General features: G+C 51.9%; 2 protein-coding genes across 2 annotated transcripts in view; both read left to right on the top strand.

Annotated features, from left to right (window-relative positions):
* Window positions 1-8867, top strand: part of MYO1A (myosin IA) — an 18381-nt gene extending 9514 nt beyond the window's left edge. The window contains exons 17-27 of the mRNA XM_060026286.1: window positions 270-470; window positions 773-866; window positions 1322-1471; window positions 1581-1649; window positions 2094-2168; window positions 6442-6576; window positions 7184-7290; window positions 7679-7811; window positions 8007-8159; window positions 8338-8465; window positions 8741-8867. Of these exons, the coding sequence (XP_059882269.1) occupies window positions 270-470; window positions 773-866; window positions 1322-1471; window positions 1581-1649; window positions 2094-2168; window positions 6442-6576; window positions 7184-7290; window positions 7679-7811; window positions 8007-8159; window positions 8338-8465; window positions 8741-8867 (1372 nt within the window). The remainder of the gene's footprint in view (window positions 1-269; window positions 471-772; window positions 867-1321; window positions 1472-1580; window positions 1650-2093; window positions 2169-6441; window positions 6577-7183; window positions 7291-7678; window positions 7812-8006; window positions 8160-8337; window positions 8466-8740) is intronic.
* Window positions 8086-18825, top strand: TAC3 (tachykinin precursor 3). The gene is made up of 7 exons (XM_060026287.1): window positions 8086-8159; window positions 14290-14381; window positions 14945-15063; window positions 17472-17580; window positions 17773-17802; window positions 18296-18349; window positions 18752-18825. The coding sequence occupies exons 3-7, from the start codon at window positions 14950-14952 to the stop codon at window positions 18823-18825; spliced, it is 381 nt and encodes a 126-aa protein (XP_059882270.1). The 5' UTR covers window positions 8086-8159; window positions 14290-14381; window positions 14945-14949.

Here is an 18825-nt window from a genome sequence, read left to right as displayed (position 1 = left end):
AGGCTGTCTCTGGAATAGGATACCAGATCCCTTTGCCTCATGAAAAACAGAGCCAGCTGAGGAGCTGAGAGTCCTGTAAGGGGGAGAGCGTCATGGTCAAGTAGGGACCATGCTATAGTGAGTGAAACTGGGAAGGCCAGTGTGTCTGCTTCCTCTGAAAATTTTCAGCTAACGGGAATGTGTACAGAATAGAGGTGTAGAGACCAGGGTGGGTGACACTGGCAAGGGTGAAGCTCCTGTAGCCCGGGCCTTGCCTTACCTCCCACCAGGTGTATAAAGCCCAATGAGCATCAGAAGCGAGGTGAGTTCTCCTCGGAGCTGGTGGCCGTCCAGTCTCGGTACCTGGGGCTGCTGGAGAATGTGCGGGTGCGACGAGCAGGCTATGCCTACCGCCAGGCCTACGGGTCCTTCCTGGAAAGGTACCGATTGCTGAGCCGGAGCACTTGGCCTCGCTGGGACGGTGGAGACCGGTAAGACTCAGTGGGAGACTGGGGAGAAGGGAAGGGCAGTGCAGGGAACCTCTGTGGGGGAAGAGACCAGGTGGTGCCATGTGTATCGCTGAAGCTCGTGAAGGGGCTTCTCGGGGAAATGAATTGAATGATCACTTCTCAGAGGCTCTGAAGTCTGTCCGAACTCTGAACTCTTCTCCTGAGGTGGAAGGCGGTAGAGGACAGGTGGGAGAGGACCTGTGGGAGAGGACCCCCACAGGTAGAGGACAGGTGGGAGAGGACCTGGGATGCCCTTTGGCAGCTTTCCCCACCTGCTCCTGTAGGGAGGGGGTCGAGAAGGTCCTGGGGGAGCTGAGTGTGTCCTCAGAGGAGCTGGCCTTTGGGAGGACAAAGATCTTCATCAGAAGCCCCAAGACTGTGAGTTGGAGGGTGCACTTGTGTTTGGTGGGGCTGGAAGGTGGAAGAGTTGGAGAGCCCACGTGAGTGCGAGGCTGGGCGACGGGAGCTTCTAGAACCTGGAATGGATAGTGGATGAGGAAGTCTCCTCTCTGCAGGGACTTTATCCCTGGGAACTGAGTTCTTGGGTTCCTGCCCTGCCTGCCTTGAGCCCTGGAATTAGGTGTGCTTGCATTGCTGGTCTGAGCGCCTCTGCCTGAAGCAGGACTCCTTGAGAGTCAGGGTGTCTGAGTTTCCAAGTCTTAGCACAATGCCTGCTAAAGAGTCAGAGCTCAGTAGCTGCTTATTAAATGAATGAATGCATAAATGAATAAGAGGACTAAGGAACGATTGAATAAGACACTGGCTAGGAAATCTTGGTGCCGTGGGGTTCCCCTAGGTGAGCCCCTCTCTGCCCCCCTTCCACCTCTCCACAGCTTTTCCACCTGGAAGATCAGAGGCGCCTACGAATCCATCAGCTGGCCACACTCATACAGAAGATGTACCGAGGCTGGCGCTGCCGCGTCCACTACCAACTGATGCGCAAGAGTCAGATCCTCATTTCCTCTTGGTTTCGGGGCAACATGGTATCTGTCATCCCCAAAGTCCTATCCCCCTTACTCTAATAGGAGAGTGGGAAGCGGAGAGGTGGTTCAGGAGGTGGAGTTTTTCTAACAGGCCCACTGTTTTCTACAGCAAAAGAAACGCTATGGGAAGATGAAGGCATCAGCATTGTTGATCCAGGCTTTTGTGAGAGGTTGGAAGGTAATGGGGAAGGGAGAGGGGTTTCCTCCCCTCACGTGGCTCCTCCGGGTCATGCCAGCTGCTGCTGGTGGGGAAGAGTAGCAGAGAGAAGGTCCTGCCCTCACCCAGGACACATCTGTGTGTGATGGTATGTCTGTGTCTTGGTGTGTTTCTGGGTCTGCTCTGTGTGTGTCTGGGAGTGTGGGTGCATCTTGGGGAGATCTGAATATATGCTTGGGTGTGTTTCTGACTTAGCAGCAGAGCTCTGCCTTCTGCTTTGAGTGTCCTCCTGACTGCCAGCTTGTCTGACTTTACTCTCTCCCTCCAGCTATAGTCTCAGCTCTTTTCCTTACTCTGTTCTTTGTGTGGTTGAAAAATAGTAGAACCTCTTCTAAGCCTGTCTTCTATCTTCCAGGTATAACTCTCTATCTTTACTTTGGCCCTTTTCTTGTATGTCCCTGCCAGGCTCGCAAGAATTATCGGAAGTACTTCCGGTCAGGGGCTGCCCTCACCTTGTCAGATTTCATCTACAAGAGCATGGTAAGTGGTGGGGATTGAGGGTGGAAACGGGGCATTGAGGAGGGAGGGACAGGTTGGGAAGAGGAAGTATGTGGGGTTTGAGAGGAGGTGACTCAAAGCTTTTTCCCAAGAGCCTCCTCTATCTGATGTACTTAAACCCTGGGAGCAGAGGGGATGGGGCAGCAGCCTGCACGGGGAGGGCCCCAGCGCCTAGGGGCCTAGGGGCAGAATCAGAGCACATTTTGGCATGAATAGACACTGCAGGCAACCTTGTGGCAGGAAGGGGTCCCAGCACACCCACCAACTAGTCCATGGTGAGTAGGCTGGAGAAGAGACTGGGGCTAGGTGGTTAACAACAGTTGCAGAGGCTGCGCCTCATTGAAGAGCAGAGAGAGGACACACATAGGGTTAAGTAACCCAACCTCCTGAGATTCATTTTAGGGCTGGGGGTGAAGGTGGAGGAGTCATATCTTCCTTCTATCTCTTCTGACACTGTAGCAGGCCAGGCTGAAACCGAATCTCAGGAAGGACCTTAATTCTGGAGGACTTGGGTCAGGGTGGGCAGGAAGAAGCCAAGAGCAGGTCTGGACGTTCAAACTATGGACAGTTTCCAGTGAGAGGAAAACAGGGACAGAGAGGGGTGATTTCCAGAGACATACATCCGATAGCAACAGTGCTTCTGAGAAGTGTTGGAGGGAAACCAGATGGGGGAGAGCAGCACTCCACTGAAACCTTGGGAAAGACCAGAGAGAAGAGCGGGAGATCTTGGACAGAGGGCTGGAGTGAATTAGAACTGACCTCGGCTGATTTGATTTTTGATGGTTGTTAGGACTCTTACTGACTTTGCTCGTAAAGACACGAGATGCATTGGAGCTCCTCTCTGTTCCCTTGGCTAAGTTGAGGAAGGGGGGCTCTGGGCCTCTTCCCACCTCCCTGAGTCTTCACTGTGTCCTCCTCCCCCTCCCCCGGGAAGCTCCATTGTCCTAGGCCTCTTCCATTGCCAGGGCTCTCCTCAGGCAGGCTCCAGGGTGTCTGCCTTACCAGAGTACGTGCTCTCTTGCTGCACACCCGAGACCTGTAATCTGATTTTGTTCTTATCTCCTGAATGACCTCTAGTCTACCTTCTTTTTCACCTGTATATCATCAGGCATCTGCTGAATGTCACCACAGGAGCTGTTGCCTTTAAACCAGTATTTCAATAAATCAGACCCACTGTGGAAGTCTGCGTATGGGGGACCACAGGGCATTGATTGCCCCAGTGTTTCTGACTAGTCCATATTTTGCCATTGCCTTGCCTATAACTCACTTACTATGTGCTAAGCCCTTTACATGCATTAACTCTAATGCTTTCAACAACCCTCTGAGGTAGGCCCTTATATTGCCCTCATTTTATTTTATAATTAATTAATTAATTGAACTTTTTTTTTGGCTGCTTTGGATCTTCGCTGCACATGGGCTTTTCTCTAGTTGTGGCGAGCAGGGGCTACTCTTCATTGCGGTGTGCTGTCTTCTCATTGTGGTGGCTTCTCTTGTTGCAGAGCACGGGGCTCCAGGCTTGTGGGATTCAATAACTGTGGCAAGCGGGCTCAGTAGTTGTGGTGCACGGGCTTAGTTGCTCCATGGCATGTGGGATCTTCCTGGACCAGGGATCGAACCCATGTCGCCTGCATTGGCAGGTGGATTCTTAACCACTGCACCACCAGGGAAGTCCCGACCTTTTCTTTTTAAAAGCACAAAACCCTATATACTAAAATTGTACACATCAAGTATTGGTCCAATTTTATATCAATCTATTTACAATTAAACACCATGGTTTTCTTACCTAGGTTAGTTAAACATGCCCAGAAAATTGTTATTCAAAGTATATGTTTTTTAAAAATAAAATATACTCTTTCCCTCATTTTATTGGTAAAAACTAAGGCCCAGAGAGGTTGAATAACTTGTAGGAGTTCCATAGCTGGTATGTGGTAGAGCTGGGATACAAGCTATTTGACTCTAGTTTTAACCACCACCTGTGACTGTTCCCCTCCCCTTCCTGCCTCACCACTCCCAACACACTCACAGAGGCCTGGACAACCCAGGTATCCATGGCTCTGGGTAGACCTGTGGGCAGGAGGGCTGCATAGGGAAAAGCAGAACTTTCTAGATCTAAAAAAAACAAACAAAAAAGAAAAACCTCAGAAGCTCCACATCAGTTGGAACATGGGGGATTATGGGACATGCTAAGGAATGTTTACTGAATTAAATCAAACCAGGCCAAGGACTGGGGACTCCAGGGTGATGAGACCAAGCCCACTAGATCTTTGCAGTGGAAGGTACAAAGAGCTTGCATTGTTCCTGGAGAGTTACAGCAATGTACTGTGTGTTTTGCCTTTTTCTATTTTAGTTTTTTAACCTAATATCTCAGTAAAAAGTTTTCACAAAAATTCCAAAAATTTGGAAGTGTTCAAGGTCAAGTCATTTTCTATACCTTCAGTAATTCTATCCCATAAATAAACAGGGTGCTAGGTGCTCCCTGAGATATAAAGACTTAAGAGTCCTTGTTCTAGATTGGGGGAGACTAAACAGTCAGATGCCACGGGTGAAACTTGATTGGATCCTGGATCAGGAAAAATAAAAACAAAGTCAAAGAGTACATTTTTAAAGTTTATAAAGGACATTAGAAGAGATTTGCATACACATTACTGTTGGGTGAGTGTGTCCAATTAATGTTAGTTTTCTTAGGTATGGTGATAGAATCATGATTGTGTAGGAAAATATCCTGGTTCTTGGGCAATGCGTGCTTAAGCTTTAGAGGAAAATGTCGTGATAGCTGTAACCTACTTTAGGATGCTATAGTAGCCAAGATTTGTACATATGCGTGTATTTATATACTTACATGCATTTGTATTTATGTGTGCGTGTGTTAGAAAGAGCACAAAGATAGGGTAAGATGTTAACATTATCAGCTGGTGAATTTAGGTGAGAAGTATATGTTATTCAGATGTTCATTGCAATGTTGTTTCAGCTTTCACGCAAATTTTAAAAATTTCAAAATAAGAAAATAAGTTGTATTACATTTTAAAAAGTAAAAAGTAAAACCTTAAGTCAGTTTATGTCACTCTTCCTCTAAGACCCTCTAAAGGTGTTCCATTTCACCCCACATAAAGCCAAATGTCCTTACCACAGCCTACAAGGCCCTTCATGATCTCTCCTTGGCTAACCTACTCTCTGATCTTTTCTTCTCTTGCTCAATTTAGCCCAGTCGCACTGGCTTTCCTTCTTGTCTGGAATATGCTACCACTCATTCCTGTCTCTGTTCTGCTTTTTTTTGCATCATAGCGTATATAATTATTGGAAGCTACAGTCTATGTTTATTTGCTTGTGGGCTGTCTCCTTCTCCACCCACAGTAGAATGTAAACTCAGTGAGAAGAGACTTTGTTTACTCTGTTCACTGCTGTGTCCCCATACCTAGAACAGTGCCAGGCACAGAACAGATGCTTAATGGTGTTGAATGGTGAAAAAACTCAGGACCTAGCATCCTGACTCCCAAAGACTCACCCTGTAGAAGAGGGAGATTTCCATGCAAATAACAGTAGTACAAAAACAAATGTATAGACAAAGTGCTATGGGGCTTCAAAGAAAGGAGAGACACCACTGGCCCAGGGAATCTGGGAGGGCTTTGAGCTGCATCTCAAAGGATAGGTAGAATCTGGGTTGGCAGAGTTGAGCTGAGAGCAGCATGAGCTAAGGCACAGAGTGATGATGAATGGGCTGGGCAGAGGGCAAGTCAGGGAGTCCAGTCTGGTTGGTGTGCCAGGATTAGATAATGCAGGGGACCCTGTGACATGAGGCTGGGCTCTGAGTAGAGGACTTTGAATGCCAGGTTGAGGTGTTGGCCTTGACAGAGCAGAGAGGAGGGAAGATTTGGCACCTGTCCAATAGCTAACACAGACAGTGGGGCAGCCATCTGTAGGCAATTATAAGCCTCGAGAATAGGGAGCTACAGAAGCAAAATATTAAGGCCAGTTTCCATATTGCTCCTCCCACCTCACCACCCTGTGTAGAAGGTATCTGCTTGGAACTACTCCTTCTCTCCCCTCCATCTCCCGATCACGCTCTTACTGCCCAACCTCAAGTCTGCATTCACACTGAAAGAGATCAGGAGGGGACTCCCTTCCATCTCCTCAACTGCACTTGTTGCTTCTCCCTGTGGGTGGCCTTCTTTCTCAAAGTGGTGGGATCTGGGTGCCAGTTTGCCTGTCAGGAGGTCTTCTCGTCATCCCATTCCCAACCCCCCTGCTCCCAACCCAGGCACAGAAATTCCTCCTGGGGCTGAAGAACGATTTGCCGTCTACCAATGTCTTGGACAAAAGGTGGCCAGCTGCCCCTTACAAGTACTTCAACACAGCTAACCACGAGCTTCAGAAGCTCTTCTACCAATGGAAGGTGAGCGGGGCCTGGGCAGCCTCTCCTGGTGCTCAGGCAACTCCTCTCTCATTTGTCTTTTTTTTTTTTTTTCTCCTCCTCCTGATTTTCCTCTTCTGCCTCCCTCTTCCACTTAAATTTTTTTTTTTATTGTGGTAATACATAAAATTTACCATTTTAACTATTTTTAAGTAAACAGTTCAGTGGCATTAAGCACATTCGCATTGTTGTGCGACCATCACCGCCATCTGTCCCAAACTGAAACTCTGTACACATTAAGCAATAACTCCCCATTCCTCTGTCCCTCAGCCCCCAGGAAGTGTGATCTACTTTCTGTCTCTATGAATTTAACTACTCTAGGTACCTCATATAAGTGAACTCATGCCACATTTGTCCTTTTGTCTGGCTTATTTCACTTAGCACAGAGTTCTTCTACTCAAGAAATACTTTTGAGCACCTGTCTGGGAGTAGGCCTTGTGCTGTGCTGTGGGCACACAGCCCTCCTGGGGCTTGTATTTGACTGTTTCCATCCCCCTCCCCCAGCATCCCTCAGCCCCCCTTCCCCTCCCCAGTGCTCCTCCAGCCCCTGCCCTCTCTGAAGTGTCCTCCTTCCCCGCCCCTGTCACAGTGCAAGAAATTCCGGGATCAGCTGTCCCCGAAGCAGGTAGAGGTCCTAAGGGAGAAGCTCTGTGCCAGCGAACTGTTCAAGGGCAAGAAGGCTTCATACCCTCAGAGGTGAGTGCCTCCCAGACCCTGTGCAGTTTCATCAATAGCAAAGAGAAGATTCCCCAGGTGGAACAGAGCTGTGGTTCTCAAACTTTAGTGCGCCTCAGAATCACCTGGCAGACTGGATAACAGCCAGGTTGCTGCATGCCCTCCTCAGAGTTTCTGTTTTAGGAGGTCTGGGGTGGGGCCAAAGAATTTGCCTTTCTAACAAGGTCCTAGGGGATGCTGATGTCGGTCCTGGACCGTGCTCTGAGAACCGCTGAGACACAGGGTACGGCGGAGGATGGGGGATGGAGCACGGGAGGACCAAGATGGGAACTCGGGGGGGAGGTACAAGGACCTTGGAGGTCGGAGGTAAGGACCTTATCTCCACTGCGTACCTCCCGTGTGTCCTCAGTGTCCCTATTCCATTCCACGGTGACTACATTGGGCTGCAAGGAAACCCCAAGCTACAGAAGCTGAAGGGCAGGGAGGAAGGGCCTGTTCTGGTGGCTGAGACTGTGATGAAGGTCAACCGTGGCAATGGCAAGGTGAAGGCCCATATCCCGAACTCCTCCCCCAGCCTGATCCAGAGCCTCGGCTGGTAGCTGGAAGGGTGGGGATGCATCACAACCCTTCCTCACCCTTTCCTGTTCTGTCCCTAGACTTCCTCTCGAATTGGCTGGTAGCTGGAAGGGTGGGGATGCATCACAACCCTTCCTCACCCTTTCCTGTTCTGTCCCTAGACTTCCTCTCGAATTCTCCTTCTGACCAAGGGGCATGTGATTATCTCAGACACCAAGAATTCCCAGGCCAAGATTGTCGTCGCGCTAAACAGTGTGGCCGGGGTGTCAGTCACCAGCTTCAAGGATGGGCTTTTTAGCTTGCATCTGAGTGAGGTATCAGAGCTGGGTGGGGGCAGGGCCCCAGACTGGAGAAGGTGGTGGGCATCACAGGGCTGGGGCGAGCTGGAGGCCATGGAGAGCAGACCTCTCACTCTGGGCCTTTGATATCTCCCAGGCTGCTCCTGAGGAGAAAAAAATGAATCCCTTCCCTGCTGTTTCTCTCCTTCCTAAGATATCGTCAGTGGGCTCCAAGGGGGACTTCCTGCTGGTCAGCGAGCATGTGATTGAACTGCTGACCAAGATGTACCGGGCTGTGCTGGATGCCACACAGAGGCAGCTTCCAGTCACTGTGACTGAGGAGTAAGGCCATGAGCTGGGGCTGAGGGATGGCTTGGGGCAGATGACCAAGCTGGCGGTCATTGTGACCGGGAAAATTTGTCCTGTCAGAAAGTGAAGCATACTATGTCAGGTCAGGGCCACCCAAGTTCTCTGCGGCCTTGAGTCTTCTGACATAGGGGGCTGGTGGGGGGATGTACTTGCCTCAAGAAGGGGAGGGGAAGCCACCATGAAAATATAGGAGTAGGGGTGAGGGGATGAGGGCACTAGCTTTGTCTTTCTGTCTGTTACCCCTCCAGGTTCTCAGTGAGGTTCAAGGAGAGCAGCTTGGCTGTCAAGGTCATCCAGGGCCCTGGGGGTGGTGGGAATGGCAAGCTGAGCTGCAAGAAGAAGGGGAGTCGTTGCCTGGAGGTGACTGTACAGTGAGGAGGTGCAGCAGTTTCTTCTTCCTGGACCAGCACCGGCCCTACTCCCACCCACCCACCTTCGTGGGAGGCTCCCGTGCCTGAGCCCTCTGATGGGAGGTGGGGCTCAGAGAGTGCAGAACCCTTGAAGAGGACCTTGCTTCTCCCAGTCCTTTCCAATCCTCTCTCCAAACTTAGCTTCCTCCCGCCCTCAGCCTCTTTGCCCACTAATAAAACAAGAGGCTTTGCAAACATATGGTCATGTGGGTGGGTCCCTGTCCCCCCACCTTTTCACTGGCTTGTGCTTAGACCCTCTGCCCCCCTCCCTTTCCTCTCCTCAGGCTCCTTGGAGCCAGCTAATGCAGATAATAAGAATGAAGAAGAAGGGAAATTGTCTCCGGGCTCCTTGACCGGCTGAGCTCTGGCGGGGTTTGGAGAGACTGGGGTGGGGGTGGGGCAGTCGGGGATGGGGCTCAGGTCGCAGGTGGCCAATGAGCTGATTCATTAAGTGTGTCCCTGGAGGGAAGAAGTGAGGATCCCTGTCTTGGCAGAAACTGGGATCCTTTGGAGATTCAGCCCGGAAAGAGGCCCAAGGCTGGAGGGCTTATGCGAGCTGAGGTGAGCTGGGGAATGCAGGGTCCCCGGCTCCATAGCCCCCTCCACCCCAAGCTCAGCACTGGGTTTTGTCACACCTGCCCCCTGGCACCCCTTTCCTTTCCGTACACCAGAGATGCCAGGCTGCTGCCAACAGTTATCTTACTAATCACGGCCCCACAGCTGGGGCCTGCAGCTGGTGGCACTTGACAGGGGGACACGCCCCCCCACCCGGACTCCCCCATTCCTATGACTGACCTCTCTCGTCTTCATTTATTTTCCATGTGTCATCGTCATTATTTCTTTCTTGGTTTCCAACTGTCTGACACCATCTCGTTGTCCCCGTTGCTGTGGGCTCTGACTAATGGTGACACGTAAGAGTTTGTATAATGCTTTAAATATCACCCTCCCCCACTTCCTTCATGGCTATTTCCTCATAGATTCTGTCTTGTCTAAGCCTCTCCCACTCTGCTCTCTACCTTTGGGGAACAAGCATCTCCTGGGTTTGCAGTAAAATGTAGACTGCGCTCTATGCGAGCACACAAATGGCTGCCTTTTGTTTCTGTCTGGACGGCTCTGCCTCCTTTCGGACCTCTGCCTTCCCTGCCTCTTCCCTGTCTCCGCTGAGCTCATGGTGCCTTGAGGCTGGGGTCTCCCTCCACCTCAGCCTCCACTGGCAGGCAGCTCACTCCCCAGGTAGTCACGCTGGCGGGAGACCTGATTAGCTCATCCTCTGACTGCAGATTAATCTAGCCCTCAGAGCACAAGGCAGCCCCGTGTTCTGGCACACCCTGCCCTGAGCTGAGATGGGGCCCAGGGAGGCAGCCCTTCCCAGTGGGTGAGGGGTTAGAGCTGTCGTGGGGAGCCATGTCCAGAGTTGGGGCTCTGGCCACCCTTCCGCCACCCCCAACAGTTCCCCCGTCCTTTACTTCTCAGAACCAGGCCGAGAGGGGGGTGGTGATCAGAGCCTGACCGCCCCCGCTCTCGCCTCATCTGCTGCTCCCAGGGCCCAAATTGTCGTCACTTTCCTAGTGAAGTGTCTGGTCATTTTCAGAAGCAATTTCAGGAGAATATGCAGCTGCTGCTCCCTATCCTGCTTTTCCTTTCCCAGGGCTGAAGGCACTGTCAGCTCTCCGGGCTGGGAATGGTAGGAGCGGGGAGGGCTGGGGCCCCTGCTCTCTTTCCTGTCCTCCCCCCGTCAGTCATGTGGATAGATGGTAGGCTGAGGGAGGTGTGGGGGGGGGGTCCTCTCTTCTTTACTCTCCCATCTCTCCCTCCCTCCTCCTCTTTCCTGTCTCTGCTTCTCTTCTCTTCTGGAGCTCAGGAGTGTGTGTTTTTGTCCCCTGAAGCCTATAGGGGCTCAGTTTCCCCACCTGTTGTTATAGGGCTTGAATTGGCTCCATCATGATGGGAGAAGCTGAAGTTCTGCTGCCCGCCCTGCTCACAGCCAGTCCAGCTCTCTCAAAGTCTAGGCTGTTTGAGCCTCTGAGGGGCACAAGCCATCCTGGAGTCCCCTAACCCCCAAGAGGGGCCATTTGATCATCTCACAGCACAAACCACTCTAGCTCAGCCCTCTTGGCTCAGCACATTTCTTCCCCAGGCTCTGAGGGACTCTTCTCCTCGTGCTGTGGGTTGTCTCCCGACTGTGTCCTGGCCACAGGACTCGGCATCCTTCCAGTCCTCACTGGTATCTCCACCCATTGTCACATATGGCCCAGCCCCCTCCCCCAGCAGCCCGCGGCACCCCTCCAGAATGTCGAAGGGGTCCACGTGTCGCGCCCAAGCTGTGCATGTTGTGGACATACGCAGGCCAGCTCGCGCGCACAGTCACGTGCCCCACCTTGACCCCTGGGAAGGGTCGATTAAAGCATCTCAGCTCAGTGTTTTACTGGCTTCACCCACAACCTGCACCAGCAATAAAGAGGGGGGGCTCCGGAGGGATGGTCTGCTAGGGATCCTGCTCCGCTAGGCCAGTGACAGTTAGTGTCTGAGGTGTGGCTCAAAGAGTAAGTGTTCAAAGGAAACACACCTAGGTTCTCTGTAGCTGCAGCACGTGCTTTACATGTCATTTGCATATGATTTGTGGGCAAAGTGAAGCCCAGCCTGCCCTAGCCCTCCAAAGCCTCCCTCCTTCATCACCTCTCTGACTCAGCATCAGCTCTTTCAAGTCTTTGCTAATCCCAGAGATCAAGAGGTGGTCAATTCTCCCTGCCATTCCCTTGCTCCCCCCATCCTTGGCTCCTGCCATCCTCTGTGAGATGCCTCATCATCAAAGGAGATTATTCATGACGGACCTTTGCTGAATCCTTGCTTCCCTAGTCCCAGGGCTTGGGGGCAGGGATGGATGGGTTGGTGGGGGAGGGAGGCTGATGTAGAGATGGGACCCAGGAGGCTTTTGTTCTTAGCCCTCAGTCTAACACATTCTTCCTACTACACCTCCAATTTCCTCCAGCCTGCCCAGCTTGGACCTCCTTTTCCAGATTGGTGAGGGAGGAGAAGAGGAGGAGGTGGGAGATGACCTGGTCCAATTAGGAATAGCATCAGAGCTTCTCAAAGGCATGAACAAGTCATGCCATTAACGTGTAAACAGCCTTCCACTTCTACCTTTTATTCCACTAATGGCTCCCAACCCTGAGTCCTGGGCCATGGTTGCCCCACAGAGCCCTGTAATTAGCTGGGTAATGGGAAGCCTTTATTGAGGCCCCATTGGCCTCTCACATAATTAAGGGGCCTTGAGACCTAGCTGCTGCCCTCACTCGGGGATGAACATGGGGCCCCGTGAAGCCGGAATGACTTCTCAGTATGGCCCAAACCCCAGGATGGGTAGGATGGGGAGACAAACATTTCAGGACCCTAGCAGTGCTTGAAAGGCCCTGTGGAGGATCCACATTGTGGGCCGCAATGCAAGAAGCTGGACTCAGACTTGCTTTTTTGTTTTATAAATAAATTTTTATTGAGCACCTATTATATGCCAAGCACTATAGAGCTAGGAATCCAACAGTAAAGCGACGGAAGTCCTTGCCCTTATAATGCTGACATTCTGGTGGGATGTGGGGTAGACAGACCATAAGTAAAATTGTAGTATGTTTGATGTAATATATGAAGAAAAGAAATGAAGGGATATGGAGAATGGAGTGGTAGTAATTTTAAATAGGGTGATTGGGGAAGGTGCTGGTGAGCAGAAGTCTTTGTAGTAAATATGCAACAGAGCTATGATTCTCTTCCCAATCCCAAGATGTAGAAGAGTACAAGGTCCCAAATCTCCAGGTCTTTTGGAGAGGTGGACCCCCAACTCCCTCTGGGAGACTTAACTGTTCCCTTAGTGGTCAAAGTACAGACCAGTGCAGTAAAATGAAGGGGAAGTTTGGAGTGAGAAAAACCTGAATTTGAGGCTGTTCTCCAATAGCTATATGTCCTAGAGCATGTGACTGAATTTTTTGAGCCTCAGTTCTCTCATCTGAAAATAGGAATATTTCCTACTCACACGGTGGAGGTGATGAAAATCAGTTGGATTGCTCTCTGCCGAAGCGTCTTGCAAATGTTCAAATTCTGCACCCATTATAAATGCTAAGAGTGATGATTGCTCTGGAGCCGGCTTTCTCTTTCCCTCCCCTCGTCTCCTACAGCAGTATGTTTTTCTCTCTGGGTCTTTTCTCTCTGGATCTGGATCAGATCCTGACTCTGCCTCTCCCCTGGGATTCTCTTACCTTGGGTGTGAAGTGAGCAGAATAAGGCCCCTCGACTGTGGGGCGTGAACTAGAGGCTTGAAAGTTCAGGGGAGAAGATGCCTGAGCTGTAGGGAGACAGATTAGAGTGGAAAAAATGCAACTGTGAGGAGAAAAAGAAGCAGTTAAGAGATCAATGCTGGAGCGGGGGTGAGGGTAGGGGAAGAGCTCAGCCATGGTGCTCTGTCCCTCCTTTCAGAGATGACAGCAGGAAGGATAGAAGTCAGAACCCTGGAAGGATGCAGCTACGTCAGGCTGATTCAGGGGTCAAGAGTGGGGTGGGAGGCCATGGGGAGAGGCTCTGGAACTGGGGAGGTGGAGGGGGGCAGACCCTGGAGTTTTCTGCATTCACTAGTGGGGAGAAGTACCAACCCTACTGGTCTGAGGACCAACGCAATGGGTCAGCTCCAGCCGGGAGGAGGACAGAGGGAGAACTGAGGACTGGAGGGTGTGCCAGACTCACCTCTCAATCGTCAGGGACCTGAGCCTGCTCATCCTGGTGGTAGAAGGGCCAGAGCAGCACCTGGCGGAAATTGTTTTGGCCAGGCAGTCGAGGCTGGAAGTTTAAAGGGCAAAGAGCTGGTGGGTGGACAAGGAGGAGAAAGAGCCCAGGGACCACACCTGTTGAGTAGGCTCCGGCATGGAAATTTTGTGGCAAACCGTACACAACATCATCCCTTAGCATGCACAGCTCAGGGGCTATTGTACTGTGGGCTGCTGGATAACCGCCGTTCACTGGTGTGTGTGTGTGTGTGTGTGTGTGTGTGTGTGTGTGTGTGTGTGTGTGTGTGTGTGTGTGTGTGTGTGTGTGTGTGTGTGTGTGTGTGTGTGTGTGTGTGTGTGTGTGTGTGTGTGTGTGTGTGTGTGTGTGTGTGTGTGTGTGTGTGTGTGTGTGTGTGTGTGTGTGTGTGTGTGTGTGTGTGTGTGTGTGTGTGTGTGTGTGTGTCCTATATCCCTCTTCCCCCCACCAGCCTCCCCCTCCCCTCCAGCCACCCTGGGATTGGTGATTCTCAGCCCCTCCCCCGGCTCCCCCAGACCCTCCCAGAGCCTTTATCTGGGAGCTGGGCCGGAGCTCCTGCCACATTCCCCAAGCCCCTCCACTCCCTGTTTCTCTCTTCACGGCAGCACCAGCAGAGTGTGTGGGGAGCGGACAGTGCTCCCGGCCAGCTCCCTGATCCTGCCGGACCATCTGCCCCAGGCTCAGAGCTGCTCCACAGGTAGGCACAAGCGGCAGAATGTTGGATGGACAGGAGCTGGCACCAAAGGACAGGGGCAAAGTCAGGAGGGAATAAAGGTGGCAGCCTTTGATCGGGGAGCAGGATACTGGGAAGGTGAACAGGAGTCAATGGGGGTTGATGTAGTGTTTGGAGCCTGTGGGTACAGACTGATTCTTCCTATATTAGAAAGTTTTTGCCTAAGTCTTGGGGTACCTAGGGCTGGAAAATAGCACCCAGGATCCCTCCTCAAGCCGACTAAGGAAATAGACCCATGCACGTCATATAAATCTATTATCTTCCCTGGGAGGCTAGAGTCCCCCACATTATTGCACCATTGCTCATTGCCAGGTGCATATCCTGGGGAAATATGTGATGGGGGAGCAGGGAAACTGAGCGCCTCCCAGCTCAGAGACTCTCCCAGACTAAGGCTTGGGCGGGAGAGTTGGGGGCTGGGGAAGCAGGGTCAAGCCAGGCTGCTAGTCGTGAATGTCTCCCATGTTTGCACCTGTGTTGTGTCCTCCTCCTCCTTGCCTTCCCTCCGTCCTGTCCGTCTGCACTCCTAGGCATCATGAGGAGTGCCCTGCTGTTTGCAGTGATCCTGGCCCTCAGCTTGGCTCGGAGTTTTGGGGCGGTGTGTGAGGAGTCACAGGAACAGGTGGTGCCTGGTGGGAGTCACAGCAAGGTAAGGCACCCACTCTGGCTCACCCAGCCTGGCAGAGTACTGGGCAGCATCATAAGGCTGCACTCTGCCTGTCCCACCGTGGTAGGGAGGAAGGTGGGACGGGCGGGCTGGGAGTTACCCATCAGAGGGTTGGACAGCGCAGCCTCTGCAGTGGCCTCATGTTCTCCCAGTATGTCTGTCAGTGTCTCTGTCCCTCTGCATGTCTTTGACACCTTGTACATAAAATGTGCGGCACTAATATGTTGTTTGGTTGGTTGATTGTGTGGTGACCTGGTGATTGGGTGGTACTGTGAGGGGTAGGATAGCGTTGTCTCAGGTTCCCTATGGTCCAGCTCAGGTTCTGTCCCTTTGCAGGGGGGCAGATCCTCCCCACTTCCTGGATGGTATGAAACACAGTCAGAACTTCTCTCCCCAATAGTCATTTGTGTGCTCTTTTACCTATCAGCTATATGTATTTTTTGTTTTCAAAATTCAAATAAATTCCCTTATCCCCTGCTCATCCACCCCCAATAACCTCAGGTGCTCCTAACATTCCAACCCTTTCTTCCCTCCTCTCCCATGTCCCCCTCTAGCCTCTGCTGAGTCAGGATAGGAAAAGACCCCACAAAACAGGTTGGGCCCCAATTTCCAAAGTTCATCTAAGAAAAAGAGTAGGAGTTGTCAGGGTAGGGGTACTGGGGGAGAGCAGGGAGGAAGTCTTCTCAAGGTTTTGACAAGACAGCAGTTACATTGGTACGAATGCTTTTAAGATGATTACAGGTGGAACTTACTACATATTCAGTGTGTGAAGTCTAACTGCCTCTCCAGCTCAGATCTGTTTAGCATCTCATTACAGGAGGTGCGCAGAGTATTTGAACAATTTGGGGAAGTGGCTGCGTGGGAAGGGCAAAGAGAGAGATCACCAGCCTTCATCTAGCTGGTGAGGTGTCCCAAGGTATGATAGGTTGGCATCCTTGCAGTAGTTGCACCAGCTCCAAAAGACCAGAACCAGTTCAAAAAACACACAGCGAGTGCCAAATATGGGCTGGACACTGTGTTTGGAGCCCAAAGTTCCAGCTGGAGACAGTCAGAATATCTGGGTCTGTTCCTCTGAGACAAACTTGCTTTGAGACCTTGCCCCTCTTGGTCAATAAAATAGAGCTTGCCATCCTGCCCCTTCTCCCTGCAGGTCCGAGAGGATGAGGGAAATTGGGACGGAACGGGAGTAGGATGTATGTGTGCCTGGGCAGCCAGGTTGGCACGTGTGTGGGTGCATCCTGGGTAAATGCCCATCTGCGTGTGCTCAGCCGCCCAAGGACCCCTAGGCTCTGGAGAGAGAGGAACCGCTGAGATTCAAGGTGAAAATCTCCAAACATGATCAATTGTCATTATCTCTCTGCAGCCGCAATAAACTGGGTGTGTGATGTGTGCCCACCAACCATCCTGCTGTGCCCAAGTTGCTAAAAAAGAAACCACCAAGATGAGAAAGAACCCCTGTTTGGCAGCAGGTCTAGAATGGGGTTCATCTGTGGAGGGGAAGAAGAGGCTTCATTCTGAGCATGCTGCCTTCGTGAAATTCTAAATCCAGGGGAGAGAGGGGAGAGGGAGACAAAAACAGAGGCAGAAACCTGATGGAGAAGAAAAGAGAGGGCGAGGTGGTGGGAAACGCAGGGAGAGAAACATCCACGGACACAGTGCAGAGCGGGGGCAACTTCAGGATTGCTGGTGGCCCTGACTGCCTACCCCCACCTGTCCCCAGGACCGAGTCCTGTCTGTGACTCAATCATGGAGCACAGACCAGAGGACACTAGCTCTGTCTGATGAGCCTTTCTTGTGAGTGCGGGAATTCCTGGCTCATTCACTTAGTGGGGCAACCACATCGTTGGTCAAACCGGTTCCGGGTGTGCCAGGGAGAAAAGAACCAATGGCCCTTCTCACTGAGAGGTGGCAGGAGCTGGAGGGGGCCCCAAGGGTCAGTCCCCTTTGAGCTTGGGATATAGCATGACCAACTCCCAGCTTTCCTGGGACTGTCCCAGCTTGAACACTGAAAGCCCCACATACCTGGGCAAACCGGGACAGTTGGTCGGCCTACAGGGATGCCCAATGTGTTCCCTTTACATGTGCTTCCCAAACCTTGCTGTGCCTGTGAGTCACCTGGGGGCCTGGTTAAGATGCAGATTCTGTCTCAGTAGGTCTGGCGTAGACCAAGATTATGTATTTTTAACAAGCTCCCAGCGGCGATGCTGCTGGTCCATGGACCACACTTTGAGAGCCTACTTCGCTTCTAGTGTACACCAGAGGAAATCCTGAAAGAAATAGGATGTTAAGTTCAGCTGTGATGAGCTCAAGAAGAGGCCATTTCTTGTGGGGAAAGAGTGAGTGGATTGGGTGTGAGCATCCTCCTCAGCCCTCTTTGTTTCTCTCCCCAGAAGGACTCGAATCTCTACCAGCTGCCCCCGTCGTTGCTCCGGAGACTCTATGACAGCCGCTCAGTCTCCCTAGATGGATTGCTCAAAATGCTGAGCAAGGCTAGCGTGGGTAGGAAGCAGCCCCGGGCAGAGGGGCGTGTGGGGCAGGATTCTGAAGATTAAATAGGCCTGGGAGACCCCTTCGTGTGGGAAGGAGACTGGAGATGGCTTAGTGAATTATTGAGGGCTGTGATCTGAACCCCCTCTAATCATCACTTTGCAGATTCCTTTCCCCAGTTACATGCCTGTTCTTGCTTCACAGGTCCTAAGGAGTCGTCACTTCCCCAGAAACGTGAGTAGCCTCTTCTCCCTCCTGATCTCTGCTGACCACTTGCCTAGAGCTCCATGGGCACAGGGCCCAGTGACTATTTCGGCTGGCCCCGGCTCAGCTGGCGCAAACAGCATGCCAGCTGCAACTGCTCAGCCAGCCTTTCCTGAATGGAAGAGGCCGCTGAGAGCCGGAGGAAGCAGATGTGCGGGGCACGGTGGAGTCTCCCTCCGCTGGTAGGTTAGTGGGAACCAAGAGGATCTCTTGGTGGCTGTGAAGATTCTAAGCCAGGTACCTGTTGGGTGGGAGAATTTCAGAGAGTTCTCGAAATGTGGGGGAGGGAGAGGTAGACAGAGAGGGTGGGCCTAGGGGACAGCCTGCTAACTGCGGGGAGTAAGCTGTGGTGAGACACTGAAACAGAGACCAGAAGCCCAACCTCAGAAGTCTTGACACATGTCTGGGGAAATGTATCAGCCCCTCACTATCACCGCTGAAAATGTTGGCCCTGTTTCTGCAGGTGACATGCATGACTTCTTTGTGGGTCTCATGGGCAAGAGGAACATCCAGCCAGGTAGGAAGATGTGGAGGTCGGTGGAAGGACTAGCGTGCTGGCAAAGATGTAGCAGAAGTCAGCTGCTTCACATTTGTCACCAGAGGGAAAGACAGGACTTTTCTTAGCTACAGTGAGGGTTCCTCTGCCCCTTCTAACCAATCGGCTTGGGTCCACAGTCCAGCCTTCCCCGGGAGCACAGGACGGAGACCTTTGTAAGATAGTTCTGCTGCAGCTGCGAGGGGGTCAGGCAAGCTCTGCTTCTCCCCCGCCCCCCGCCCCCATCTCCCAAACAGAGCATCCATCTACTTCCCAACTCTGTCTTCCAAAGCTGTCCTTCATAGCCAGCCCTTTGCTATTGGGTCAGGGTGAAGGTCATATGCAGAAAAATCCCTCCTAACTACACTGTTTATTTCACCACAGACAATCCTATTGATGTGAACCAAGAGAACGTCCCCAGCTTTGGCACCTTCAAGTATCCCTCCAATGTGGAATGA

This window comes from Delphinus delphis, chromosome 11 (genome assembly GCF_949987515.2).
Source record: "Delphinus delphis chromosome 11, mDelDel1.2, whole genome shotgun sequence".
Lineage (NCBI taxonomy): Eukaryota > Metazoa > Chordata > Mammalia > Artiodactyla > Delphinidae > Delphinus > Delphinus delphis.
Note: the sequence above shows the minus strand (reverse complement) of the source record. Positions and strands in the feature narration are given on the sequence as shown.

Excerpts from the sequence above, each read along its gene's own strand:
- TAC3 (XM_060026287.1), top strand. The coding sequence starts at position 14,950 with ATGAGGAGTGCCCTGCTGTTTGCAGTGATCCTGGCCCTCAGCTTGGCT. Across the intron at positions 15,064-17,471 it reads CTGGTGGGAGTCACAGCAAG|AAGGACTCGAATCTCTACCA; the intron begins GTAAGGCACCCA and ends TTCTCTCCCCAG. Across the intron at positions 17,803-18,295 it reads GTCGTCACTTCCCCAGAAAC|GTGACATGCATGACTTCTTT; the intron begins GTGAGTAGCCTC and ends CTGTTTCTGCAG.